The 14,558-nt window shown below is 41.1% G+C and overlaps 1 protein-coding gene across 4 annotated transcripts in view; it reads right to left on the bottom strand.

Moving 5' to 3' along the window:
• SH3RF3 (SH3 domain containing ring finger 3) overlaps positions 1 to 14,558 on the bottom strand; it is a 215,440-nt gene that overhangs the window by 19,741 nt on the left and 181,141 nt on the right. For all 4 annotated transcript variants that reach the window (XM_036447977.2, XM_045584183.1, XM_045584185.1 and 1 more), the window contains one exon: positions 12,467 to 12,714. In XM_036447977.2, the coding sequence (XP_036303870.1) occupies positions 12,467 to 12,714 (248 nt within the window). The remainder of the gene's footprint in view (positions 1 to 12,466; positions 12,715 to 14,558) is intronic.

Raw genomic sequence — 14,558 nt, 5'->3', positions numbered from 1 at the left:
GGATTCTGAAAACCCTGCAGAGCGGCTTATGGTTCTTCTGCTGAGAACTGGCACAGCTTGCCTCCACCTCTGGCTAGCTTCCACCTGACTGCACATCTCCTTACTAACACACTACAAAATAAGAGATGGTATCAGCAGATAAATTCCTTTGTATGGCTTTCCAGAATGGAGAATTTCTATCTTCAACTGAGTTCAGTCTAGAGTTTATGTTACGATGGAGTTTTGTAACTAAATATATTTTCTCTTTCCAAAATTTTAAGTTGGTTCTTTTTCATATTGAACAGTTTCTGATTCATGACTATAGGCATCTCTTTTTTCTTCACTACCCTGTCTTTCTTTTTTAGAGGGTGGATGCTATTTCTATTTCCTTTTAGAGGATCTTAAATATACTGACATCAGTGACTTTTTTTTAGATTTCTCTTTTATTTCCCTCCCATTTCTTAAGAGTACTGGCTATCCTTTATGTACTAGCTGTCTCAGCCCAGAGATGTTAGTTCATCTGAGCAGGGGTGTCTTACTGCTGTTGTTTCTGCCCTGGATTACTTCTCTGGGTCTGCAGTCTTGTTGCTCTTCTACATGGACCTCTGGGGCCTCTTCTCAGAACCAGGAGTAAAAGGATCACTTGAACTCTGGTCGTCCAGGGATGGTGAAGACTCAGTCCTCAGGCCAGAGTCACACTCAGCTCTCTGCTCTCCACGCCTTCCGCAGTGCTCAGTGTTGCACATGCCCCAGGAGGGGCTGGGTCTGCTCCCTGATACTTGCCGGGAGCTCCTGCCCATATGCTCTTGGGGAGTTGAAAGTCAGCCCACACCACCTGCTTTCCACCTGGAGCCTGTAGGCCAGCACTTCGTTTACAACCATAGAGTTGACTTTTAAAAAGTTTTAAAAACAAACACGCAAACTCTCCATGTTTAAAACAGAGAGACTAGGGGAGTTCTACATAAACTCATTCTTCCATACTGTCCAGGAGTCATGCTGTCACTTCTCATTCCACAGAAATATGGTGTCTTACTCCATCATTCCATCAGCTATTATCTGGACAAGACCAATTGTGGCTCCATCTATATTTTCAGAAAAAGAATCCATTGATTTAGTTGTTTGGTTTTACAACAATATCACACTGACTTAATTACTGTAGTATAATAATATTTTGAAATCAGTTTTAGCCTTCTAAATTTGTTGCTCTTTTCAAGGCTGTCTTTTACTCTTCTAGGACCTTTGCATGCTTATATGAATTTGAGATGTAAGACTGTCAATTTCTATTAAAAAGTTGGGTGGGGTCTTGATTGGTATTCGATTGAATCTATAGGTCAATTTTGTGAGAATAAACACGTTAAAATATTAAGTCTTCTCACTCATGAATATTCATATATCTCCCTACTTATTTAGGTATTCTTCAATTTCTCTCATCAATACTTTGCAGTTTTCAGTCTATAGTTCTTCCTCATCTTTGATCACATTTGCCCCTAAGTATATTTTTGATGCTATAAAATTGGCATCATTATTATTTTTTTTAAATATATTTTATTGATTTTTCCCCCCTCCCTCCCTCTCATACATACCTTTCCTCCCCAGAGTTTTATGTCCATTGGTTGTACTTATATGCATGTACACAAGTCCTTCAGTTGATCTATTATCTCCCCCAGATCTTCCTCCCCTCCCCACTGTAATTTGACAGTCTGCCTGTTGCTTTACTGTCTCTATATCTGTCTCTTGGTTCATCAGTTTATAATGTTCTTTATCATCCACAAATGAGTGAGGTCATGTGGTGTTTCTCTTTCATTGATTGGCTTATTTCACTCAGCATGATGTTCTCCAAGGCATCGTTATTTTTTAAATGTCAATTTCAATTCACTACTAGTATGTAAAAATACAATTGATTTTTGTGAATTAATCTTGTGTCCTGAACCTTGCTGAACTCATTTGTTAGCTAAAAAAATAAATAAATAAAAAAGCTGTGTGTGTGTGTGTGTGTGTGTGTGTGTGTGTGTGTGTATTCCTTAGGGTTCTCTCTGTATTATAATGTACTCTGCAAACTGAGATAGTCTAGCTCCCTCCTTGCCATTCTGTATGCAATTTACTTCTTTCTCATTACTCAGCTCTCGGGTTAGAACTTATAACACAATATTGAGTAAAAATGTCCAGAATGGGCATCCTTGTCTCGATCCTGCTCTCAGTCTTTCACAGCAAGTTAAATGTTAGTTGTGGGCTTTCATAGATGCCCTTTATCAAGTTGAAGAAGTTCACTTCTGTTTTCTCATCTTATGAGAGTTTTTATAAGGAATGGATGATAAATTTTGTCAAATTCCCACCACACACACACACACACACACACACACACACACCTATTCAACTGACCATGTTTTCTTTTTCAGTTTGTTAATACAGTGAATTATATTAATTAAACATTAATGAAACCTGGGATAAACCCTACTTGGTCATGATGTATTATTATCTTTTTGTTTATTGCTGTATTTTATTTGTTAAAATTGTTTAGAATTTGTTTATGAGTAATATTGGTCTATAGTTTTATTTTAATATCTTTGTCTGCTTTTAGTATGAGGGTAATGCTAGCCTTATAGAAAGAATTTGGAAATGTTTTCTTTTTCTTTTTCTTCAATTTTCTGGAAGAGTTTCCAAAGAATTATTAAAATTTCTTTCTTGGCCATTAGGTATATTTCACTAATGAAGCCACTTAGGCCTGGAGCTTTCTTTATGGAAGGTTTTTAATTCAATTTCTATAATAAGTATTGGCTTATCAGATTATTAACTTCTTTTAAGTTTATTAATTTGTGTATTTCAGGAATTTATTTGTCTAATTTATTGATTTTATTGGCAGAAATATATTTTTATTTGTTCTTTTGATTCTAGTTTCTTTCTTTTTTTTCTTTTTAAAAAAAATATATTTTATTGATTTTTCACAGAGAGGAAGAGAGAGGGATAGAGAGTTAAAAACATCAATGAGAGAGAATCATCGATCAGCTGCCTCTTGCACACCCTCTACTGGGGATGTGCCCACAACCAAGGTACATGCCCTTGACCTTTCAGTCCGCAGGCCGACACTCTATCCACTGAGCCAAACCGGTCCCAGCAGATTCTAGTTTCTTAAAGTGAAACTGAGGTAATTGGTTTAAGACTTTTTTCTTCTTTTTCTAATATAGGTTTTTAGTGATATAAATTTCCAAATCGATATGCTGTGTTTTTATTTTCATTCACTTCAAAATGCTCTCTAATTCTACTTTGATTTCCTTTTGATCCCTGGGAATTTTGAAGTATGCCATTTAGTTTTCAAATATTTGGAGATATCTTTGTGTTATTAATTTCTAATTAAACTTTATTATAGTCAGAAAATATAGTTTGAGTGACTTTAAATTTTTAAATTTGAGATTTAAATATTATGGCCCTGAATATGGTCTATCTGGTAATGTGTGTACCCAAAGAAGTATGTATTTTGCTGTTTGGTGGAGTATTCTGTAAATGTCAATTTAGTCACTTTGGTTATAGTGTTGTTCTAATGTTCTATGTTCTTACCAATAATACGTTTGTGTCCATTATCGAAAGAAGTAATGCAACCTCTGACTGTAATTGTAGGTTTATCTGTTTATATCTCCTTACAGCTCTATCAGTAATTGCTTACTAATACTAGTATTTATTTGAGGCTCTGTTATTTGAAGCACAAATATTTAGTCCCTTTGAGGAATCAACTCTTTTACCACTGTAAAATTGACTTTTTCTTAGTTATAACATTTTCTGTTCTGAATTCTACTCGGTCTGATAGTAATATAACCAAACCACATTTCTTTTGATTAGATTCAGCGTGGTAGTCAATCCTCATTATTCACAGATTCTGTATTTCCAAATTCACCTACTATTTAAAATTGATTTGCAACCTCTGGTGCTTTTGCAGTCATTCTCAGACATGCACAGATTAGCAAATAATACAAGTCACCCATGCACCTGTTTCCGGCAGAGGCGTGCCAAGATGATGCTCTTCCTTCTCATTTCTGTTCATACAGAAATGCCCAGGGACAGAGAGACAGGAGGGGCAAGGGCAGCACAGCACAGGAAGCTCCAGCTCTGGGGGAGGTTGGATGGGTTGAATCTTGATCCTGTCATCTATTAGTGAGGTGGCCTCAGGCAGCCACTTAACACTTCCAAACCACATTTTCTCTTTTGTAAGATGAAGAAAATAGAATATTTAAGATTAAAAATCTGCCAAAACTGGTTTGGCTCAGTGGATAAAGCATCAGCCTGCGGATTGAAAGGTCCCCGGTTTGATTCTGGTCAAAGGCATGTACGTTGGTTGTGGGCACATCCCCAGTAGAAGGTGTGCAGGAGGCAGCTGATCAATGTTTCTCTCTCATCGATGTTTCTAGCTCTCTATCCCTCTCCTTTCCTCTCTGTAAAAAAATCAATAAAAAAAAATATATATATATATTTTAAAAAGATTAAAAATCTATGTGAGCTACACACACATATTTCACTTAGGTGCAGTAGTTCAGTATTCACTCAGTGTTCATGGAAACTTTATAGATTATAACTACTATGAATAATGGCAATTGACTATATTGTTCTCTCCTTTTACTTTCCATTACTTGTATTTTTATATTTAAAGTATTAAAATCTATTTCCTGTTCACTGCATTTGGTTGGGCCTTGTTATTAAAAAAAATAATAACTAGCCGAAACCGGTTTGGCTCACTGGATAGAGCATCAGCCTGTGGACTGGAAGGTCCCGGGTTCGATTCCGGTCAGGGGCATGTACCTTGGTTGCGGGCACATCCCCGGTGGGGGGTGTGCAGGAGGCAACTGGTCGATGTTTCTCTCATCGATGTTTCTAACTCTATCTCTCTCCCTTCCTCTCTGTAAAAAATCAATAAAATATATTTTAAAAAAATAATAACTGAAAATCTATGCATTCTATTTGGGTTTATTTAGACCGCATCTGTTTAATTAAATTATTTATATGACTAGAAACCTGGTGCACAAAATTCATGCATGGGTCGGGGGGGGTGCTTGTTCCTCAGCCCAGCCTGCACCAACTCCAATCTGGGACCCCTTGAAGGATGTCAGACTGGGATCGGGCCTAAACTAACAGTTGGACATCACTCTCACAATCCAAGACTGCTGGCTCCCAACTGCTCACCTGCCTGCCTGCCTGATTGTCCCTAACTGCTTCTGCATGCCAGCCTGATCAATCCCTAACCACTCCCCTGCCAGCTTGATCGATGCCTAACTGCTCCCCAGCCAACCCAGTTGTCCCTAACTGCCCTCCCCTGCCAGTCTAGTTGCCCCTACCTGTCCTCCTCTGCAGGCCTGGTTGCCCCCAACTTCCCTCCCTTGCCAGTCTGGTCACCCCTAACTGCCCTCCCCTGCAGGCCTGGTCTCCCCCAACTGCCCTCCTTTGCTGGCCTTGTCACCCCTAACTGCCCTCCCCTGCTGGCCTGATCACCCCTAACTTCCCTCCCCTTCAAGCCTGGTCCCCCCCAACTGCCCTCCCCTGCAGGCCTGGGTCCCCCCCAACTGCCCTCCCTTGTTGTCCTGGTCCCCCGCAACTGCCCTCCAGGCCTTGGGCTGCCCATACTACCTCTTCTCCCTGCTGTGCCTGCTGATATTCACTGCAGTGTCAACCCTCAGGCTTCAAGTCCCGTGGCGGGTCCCCACTGTCTTCAATAGAGAATTCAACCCCAAGATCCAGTGGTAACTTTTATATTTACTTCTTTATTTTCATGCATCGAGTACTCCAATAACATTCTCTAACCAAACAGTAAAACAGCTGCAGTGTACTGCGTGCATACTGTATATGCCATGTCGATGCCTTCGCAGTGTGAGTGGAGGTAAGTGCCATCTTTCAGCAGAAGATACTGGGGCCACGGCAGCCCCAGCATTCAAAATAGATCTGCTGACTCCCAAGTCACCGCTTTAGCCAGGCCTCCGTCAGCTCAGTCTTCACTGAATTTCTTTCTTTTTTTTTTTTTTTTTTTTTTTACATATTTTATTAATTTTTTTTTGCCCCCATTCCTCCCTCCAACACATCCCCTCCCTCCCCAGAGTTTTGTGTCCGTTGGTTGTACTTATATGCATGTATACAAGTCCTTCGGTTGATCTATTATCTCCTCCAGATCTTCCTCCCCTCCCCACTGTTATTTGACAGTCTGCCTGTTGCTTTACTTTCTCTATATCTGTCTCTTGGTTCATCAGTTTATAATGATCTTTATCATCAACCAATGAGTGAGGTCATGTGGTGTTTCTCCTTCATTGATTGGCTTATTTCACTCAGCATGATGCTCTCCAATTCCATCCAGGTTGCTGCAAATGATGAGAATTCCTTCCTTTTTATGGCAGCATAGTATTCCATTGTGTAGATGTACCATAGTTTTTGGATCCAATCATCTGCTGACAGGCACCTAGGCTGTTTCCAAATTCTGGCTATTGTAGATTGTGCTGCTATGAACATAGGGGTGCAAATATCCTTTCTGATTGGTGTTTCTAGTTTCTTGGGATATATTCCTAGAAGTGGGATTACTGAAACAAATGGGAGTTCCATTATCAGTTTTTTGAGGAAACTCCACACTGTTCTCCACAGTGGTTGCACCAGTCTGCATTCCCACCAGCAGTGCACGAGGGTTCCTTTTTCTCCGCAACCTCGCCAACACTTGTTGTTTGTTGATTTCTTGATGTTGGCCATTCTGACAGGTGTGAGATGGTACCGCATTGTTGTTTTGATTTGCACCTCTCAGACAATTAGTGACTTTGAGCATGTTTTCATGTGCCTTTTGGCCTTCCTTCTGTCTTCTTTTGAAAATATTCTATTTAGGTCCATTGCCCATATTTTAATTGGATCATTCATCTTCCTTTTATTTATTTGTATAAGCTGTCTGTAAATGTTGGAGATTAAACCTTTCTCAGTGGTATTATTTGCAAATATGTTCTCCCACACCGTGGGCTTTCTTGTTGTTTTGTTGATGGTTTCTTTTGCTGAAAAAAAGCTATTTATTTTGATGAAGTCCCATTTGTTTATTTTCTCTTTAGCTTTCATTGCCCTAGGGGCAGTATCGGTGAAGAAGTTCTTTTGGCATACGTCTGAGATTTTGCTGCCTGTGGATGCTTCTAGTATTTTTATGGTTTCCCGTCTGATGTTTAAGTCCTGTATCCATTTTGAGTTTATTTTTGTGAATGTTGTAAGTTGGTGATCTAGTTTCATTCTTTTGCATGTGTCTGTCCAATTTTCCCAACACCATTTATTGAAGAAACTGTCTTGACTCCATTGTATATTAGTGCCTCCTTTGTCGAATATTAATTGAGCATATTGATTTGGGTTGATATCTGGGTTCTCGATTCTATTCCATTGATCTATATGTCTGTTCTTGTGCCAGTACCAGGCTGTTTTGAGAGCAGTGGCTTTGTAATATAGTTTGAAGTCTGGTATTGAGATCCCTCCTACTTTACTCTTCTTTCTCAGGATTGCTGTGGCTATTCCGGGTCTTTTATTGTTCCAAATGAACTTTTGGAGAGTTCTTTCTATGTCAATGAAATATGTCGTTGGTATTTTAATGGGGAGTGCATTGAACCTATACATTGCTTTAGGAAGTATGGACATTTTGATGATGTTGATTCTACCAATCCATAAACATGGTATGTTCTTCCATCTCCTTACATCTTCCTCTATCTCTTTTTTCAGTGTCTTGTAGTTTTCCGCAAATAGATCCTTTACTTCCTTTGTTAAATTTATTCCTAGGTATCTTAATTTTTTTGGTGCTATGGTAAATAGAATTGCTTTTTTAGCCTGTTTCTGTAGTTTCACTGTTGGTGTATAGAAATGCCATGGATTTCTTGGCATTAATTTTGTATCCTGCTACATTGCCAAATTCATTTATTAAGTCAATTAGTTTTTTAATGGAGTCTTTTGGGTTTTTTATGTACAATATCATGTCATCTGCAAATAAGGATAACTTTACTTCTTCTTTTCTAATTTGGATGCATTTTATTTCCTCCTCTTGTCTAATTGCAATGGCTAGTACTTCCAGTACTATGTCAAACAGGAATGGCGAGAGAGGGCTTCCCTGCCTTGTTCCTGTTCTTAGAGGGAATGGTTTTAGTTTTTGCCCATTGAGTATAATGTTGGCTGTGGGTTTATCATATATAGCTTCTATTATGTTGAGGTATGATCCTTGTACTCCCACCTTGTTAAGAGTTTTTATCAGGAAAGGCTGTTGGATTTTATCAAATGCTTTTTCTGCATCAATTGATATGACTATATGATTTTTATCTTTCAATTTGTTAATGCGATGTATCACGTTTGTTGATTTGTTGATATTGTACCATCCTTGCATTCCTGGAATAAATCCTACTTAGTCATGGTGTATTATCTTTGTGATGTTCTTCTGGAGTCGATTTGCTAGAATTTTGTTGAGGATTTTGGCATCTATGTTCATGAGCGATATTGGCCTGTAATTCTCTTTCATTGAGTTGTCTTTATCTGGTTTTGGTATTAGGGTGATGCTGGCTTCATAGAAGGAGTTTGGAAGTGTTCCTTCGTCTTGGATTTTTTGGAATAGTCTGAGGAGGATAGGTTTTAGTTCTTCCTTGAATGTTTGGTAAAACTCTCCTGTGAAGCCATCTGGCCCTGGGCTTTTGTTTGCTGGAAGTTTTTGGATGACTGTTTCAATTTCTTCCCACGTCATTGGTCTATTGAGATTTTTAGATTCTTCCTGATTGAGTTTTGGCAGTTTGTATTTTTCTAGGAATATGTCCATTTCCTCCAGGTTGTTCAGTTTGTTGGAATAGAGTTGTTCGTAGTATTTTGTAACAATCTGTTGTATTTCGGTGGGGTCTGTTGTTATTTCACCTCTTTCATTTCTGATTTTGTTTATTTGGGTCCTCTTTCTTTGTTTCTTGGTTAGCCTGGCTAGAGGGCCATCTATCTTGTTTATTCTTTCAAAGAACCAGCTCTTGGTTTTGTTGATCTTATATATTGTTTTTTTGGTCTCTATGTCATTTATCTGTGCTCTGATTTTTGTTATTTCCTTCCTTCTGCTTACACTGGGCTTTTCTTGTTGCTCTTTTGCTAACTCTTTGAGTTGTAGAGTTAGATCATCTGTTACCATTTTTTCTATTTTTTTTCAATAGGCTTGTAAGGATATGAACTTCCCTCTCAAGACTGCTTTTGCTGTGTCCCATAGATTTTGGATTGTTGTGTTTTTATTGTCATTTGTTGCCAGGATGTTTTTAATTTCTTCCTTGATTTCTCTGGTAACCCAGTCCTTGTTTAATAACATGTTGTTTAGTCTCCATGTGTTTGATTTCTTTGGATTATTTTTATTGTAGTTAATTTCCAGTTTTATGGCATTATGATCTGAGAAGATGCTTGATATGATTTCTATCTTCTTGAATTTGAAAAGACTTTGCCTATGTCTCAAAATGTGGTCTATCTTTGAGAATGTCCCATGTGCACTTGAGAAGAATGTATATTCTGTGGCTTTGGGGTAGAATGTTCTGAAGATGTCAATTAATTCCATCTGGTCTAGTGAGTCATTTAGGATTGATATTTCTTTGCTGATTTTTTGTTTTGATGATTTGTCGAAGGGTGACAGTGGGGTATTAAAATCTCCTACTATGATTGTATTGCTATTAATCTCTCCCTTAATGTCCTCCAGCAGTTTTTTTTTTACGTATTTGGGTGCTCCTGTATTGGGTTCATATATATTTACCAGGGTTATTTCTTCTTGTTGGATTGTTCCCTTTAGTATTATGAAGTGGCATTCATTATCTCTTGTTATGTCCTTCACTCTGAGATCTAATTTGTCAGATATAAGTATTGCTACCCCAGCTTTTTTTTCATTTCCATTTGCCTGGAAAACTTTTTTCCATCCCTTCACCCTCAGTCTGTGTGCATCTTTTTTTCTGAGGTGGATTTCTTATAGACAACAGATGTATGGGTCTTGTTTTCTTATCCAGTCTGACACCCTATGTCTTTTGATTGGAGCATTTAATCCATTTACATGTAAGGTTATTATTGATAGGTACTCATTTGATGCCATTTTTATTCTATACCCATGTTCCTTCTTCACTTCCTATTTCTTTATTTTTACAGTAGACCCTTTAGCATTTCTTGCATTGCTGGTTTGGTGGAGATAAATTCCTTCAGTCTTTTTTTTGTCTGTGAAGCTCCTGATTTCCCCTTCAATTTTGATCGATAGCCTTGCTGGGTACAGTATTCTTGGATTCAGACCCTTCCTTTGCAAGACTTTGTATATTTCATCTCATTCCCTTCTGGCCTGATATATTTCTGTTGAGAAATCAGTTGCTAGTCTTGGGGGTTCCTTTGTATGTAACTTTCTGTCTCTCTCTGGCTGCTTTTAAGATTCTTACTTTGTCATTGTTGTTTGCCACTTTTATTATAATGTGCCTTGGCGTCTGTCTTCTGGGATTAATTTTGCTTGGGATTTGTGTTGGTTTTTTCTTCTCTATCTCAGGAAAGTTTTCTGTCATTATTTCTTGAAATACTTTTTCCATGTCTACCTCAGTTTCCTTTCCTTCTGGAACCCCTATTATTTGAATATTATTTTGTTTTGTATTGTCCCAAAGCTCCCGTAAACTCTCCTCCTGTTTTTTAATCTTTTTTTCTAAAAGCTGCTCTAATTGGGTATTTTTTTCCATCTTGTCTTCTAGCTCACTGATGTGGTCCTCCGCTTCATCTAGTCTACTCTTGATGCTTTCTATTGAATTCTTCATGGTAGCGATGTCATTTTTCATTTCTTCTTGCTTCTTCTTCAATTCCTCATGGCTCTTCTTCAATTCCTCATGGTTCTTCCTCATTTCTTCTTGGTTATTGTCAAATTTCTCTTCCATTCTTTTTAGGCATTCTGTGATCATTATTCTGAACTCTTGGTCTGGTAGGCTGCTTGCCTCTGACTCGTTTACTTCCTTTTCTGGTGATGCTTGCTTTTCTTTCATGTGCGGGGTATTTTTTTGTCTTCCCATGGTATCTCTTTTCAGGATGTCTGGTTATGTGGTGTTCCTTTTCTTGCGTTGATTTAAAGGTGCAAAATACAACACGGGAGCAGCTCTGAGCAAAGGGCGGCCAGACTCAGTCTTCACTGAATTTCTTGCTGCTAGTTGAAGAAGACTGCTTTCTCCCACTTCTATTTGATGTAACTTTCCTCCTGCTCCAGATGGCACCCTTCTCTGTTCCCACCTGAGTGTTACTCTGCTGCTCATTCTGGGATACACTCTTCAGAGAAGTATTTCCCACTCTCCCTGCCCCATCGCAGGTGCCCCCAACAGAGCCTCCTCACACAGACAGAGCCCGCCTGGCCACACTAACACTGCTCGCTGGCCACCAGCCTGCATGCCCAGACCAGCTTTGTCAGTGGACACGCTGACTGTAGCTGGTCCATATCACATTTAGGGGTTCCTTTTGCCGTCTGTGAGCCCAGCTTGGCATCAGCATGGTCGTGGGAGTAACAGGGTGGAGTGGTGACGGGACACTTACCTCCCACCCTCTTGTCCCATCAGCCATGCCTCAGGGGAAAATATGGCTCATCTGTGCTAAGTATTATTTCATCTTCTCACCCTCAGGAGGCTGCTTTATGAAACAACCCAATGGCCTTCTCCTGATTAAGTAGATCCTAAAAAAGTAGTGTTCCAAAGAGCCCACATGCTTTGTCCTTTAGGTTTTACTTTGAGAAGAACGGGGTGATTTCTGAGAGAATAAGGTTGGGGTGGGAAAGGGAATTCTGTGTCATATAAATGAAATTCAGAGGCACATCCTTCTGCTCTGGGCTCTGGTCACTGCAGTGTGACAATGCTGCTGGCTCTGTGGCTTCCGAGGGTGCCGGTGCAGGCTCCTGGGAGTGTCATGGGAGTCACGCTCTGGCCGACTTCTTAGCTAAGTAATAAGCTTCCAAACAAGCCATGCTTGCCTTCTTCATGCTTATGAGATCCACCCATATTTCTCTTCACTTCACACCAGAATGGAGCAAACCAGTTTTTCCTTAAATTTAGTCAGCCTGTCTATTGATAATGCTGGCATGAAGATGAAGGGTCTGACCGCCCCTCCTGGCTCAGAGCATCTCAGACAGTGACACTGTCTGTGTCTCAACCAGCCTGTGTGGGAGTACTGCCCAGCTGCAAACCCTCCAGTGCCCGGCACATGGAAGGCCTGAGACTGAGAGGCAGCCCACAGCCTCACAGCCTCACGGGCAGAGTCCCAAAGCACCTGTTAATCTTATTAGTGCACTCAGTCCTCCTGCTGAAGCCAAATATATAAATTGCTCATCAGTTTCAGTTTCCAGGACAGAGTAATCATATCTCCTGGAGATCAGCAGTGGTCAATGATTACAAGCCATTCCCTCTGGGAACTGATTGAGACCTGGGCCAAACTGTTTCTACGATTTGAGTACTTGAGACCCCAGCCCCTTAACAAATTTTCCAGATAGTGAGGTCCCAAAAAAACTAGTACATACCTGTGGGGACAGTGCTCCGGGCCTGGCTAGCCGCTGGGGATGCTGAGTGCCACAGACAACTGCCCACTGGGAGAGAGGCTGCCTGGTGCTGGGCCTGGGGTGTGGTGAGGGGGAGGGCTGCTCTCAGGGCCGTGGCAGGGCTGCTCATACTCCCACTGCGTGGATGGATGCTTGTGGCCATCCCTTTGGCCAGTGGAGACCCTCCAACCACATTATTTCCAGGTGGCCCAGCCCCTCCTAAGGGAGCCCTGAGGAAACAAAGAGAATGAATTCAGTGACAGTGAGGACAAAACCACCCCACCTGGGCCATTGATAAAGACCTGCTCTTACACACTGGCCTTTCTGAGATGAAAGCCAAGCAGTCCAGGAGAGTACCCTAAAACAAAGCCAAGATAACCCTGTAGGCAAACAATGCCCGGAGCTCCAGCTGAGAGGGCACCCTCTGTAAATCTTCATGGGGGCTAACCCTCAGCATGAATATTCAAGAAATAGCAAAAGAACCCTGAAAAACAGAGGCCTTATTCCAATCCATAAAATATTTTGTACCAGAGCTACTGTTTTGACTCATTCTAACAAACAGCTGTGTGCCCCCAAACACCTCCAGAAGGAGCGATGGGTCAGTCACATGAGGCTTGGACACATCTGGACCTGGTGGGAAACAGTGGCAGGACCTATTCCCTCTGGACACAGCCACTGCCTTGCTCTGCCGGCTCTGGGAAGGGTACCAATAGACCATGTCCCGCTGAGAGATGTCAAGGAACTTGAAGCTTCTTACCAGAAAATAAATGCCCTTTCAGCCCATGATTTCCTGATGAAACCAGTGTAGAGTGTTTAAGAAAAACAAATGGAAAACAGCAACTTGGGAGATGGGCTGTTCACACTTGCACATTTGTGCCATGGGGTGCAGAATACAGCGGAGGCAGGCTTTGTAAGGTGTTTAGCATGAGGGGACTGGAATGTCTTCCATTTGTCCAAGAGCTCAGTAAACTCCCCTTTGTCCTCTTGGGATCTCAGTCATGAGACACCAGAAGCCACACTGGGAGAGAACAGGCTTTGCCAGGTGTAGCTCCGGGCCAGGTCAGAGGCCCCTCTCCATTGGATCTGACTTCAAATGGTCATTGAGGCAGGTAGCTGCAGAGCAGCTGTGGAAAAAGCCTCCCAGGGAAGGACCCACCTGTCCAGGGGTTGGGCAGCACTTTCCCTCAGTAGCCCACAGGGCTGCCTTGAGATTCACTTCCAGCATGAACCCGTCAGCTGGCCAGCCAAAACCATGACATTTAAAAATAGCATCTGCTACTTGCTGAACTAACTTTTTCCCTCGGAAAATTTAAATCAAGTAGGCTTGCAAGTTATGAGCCTTCCTAGGAATGACAAGAGGCGCGAGCCTGCCTCCAGGCTGGCACTGCCCCTCGGGCACTTGGAAGTGTGGATATCTAGCACCAAGGCAATGTGTAAGCACTGTTTGATTTTTCCCACAGCAGTCATGTTTCAAAGAGGGTATAGCCCCGAGGGCCATGTCTCCAGTTTTCTGTGTGCTCTGGATGTTGACACAGCTCTGAATCCGTAAAGGGCTTCCCTGAGTGAGATGGACTGAAGATCAAGCAGTGCCCTCATCTCAATGGGAAGTTCTCAGACAACTATGGATAACATTTTCATTGAATTTTTAAAATTGCTGCTTTAAAAAAAATAATATAACAGGCATTTTGTAAGACACAGGAAAGCACAAGGAAGAAAAACTTTTCTCTATAATGCTACCAGTTAATAACAATTGCTGACTTTGGGCAGTACATAACTTTGCACATATGCATGTGTGTGTGTTTCATGTAGAACAGGTCTATGTGATTGCACATGTGCTGCTGTACTCTCACTGTGCACAGTCCCCCCCATCCTGCCTCACACCCACACCCACACACACACCCACACCCACACCTGTGAGATCTTGCCCTCCTTGGTGACTCTGCCCCCACTTACTGCTACTGCCCTGACTGGAGCTCATTCTGTTCCCACCTTCTCCCTAAGCAGCCAGTGTCTGCTCCAGGAAAGTAGAAAGACAAGCAAACCTAATTCAGAAGATGAAATGCTTGCTACCTAG

Source organism: Pipistrellus kuhlii, unplaced genomic scaffold (assembly GCF_014108245.1).
Source record: "Pipistrellus kuhlii isolate mPipKuh1 unplaced genomic scaffold, mPipKuh1.p scaffold_m20_p_2, whole genome shotgun sequence".
In the NCBI taxonomy this organism is placed as follows: Eukaryota; Metazoa; Chordata; class Mammalia; order Chiroptera; family Vespertilionidae; genus Pipistrellus; species Pipistrellus kuhlii.
This window is presented reverse-complemented; position numbering and strand designations above follow the sequence as displayed.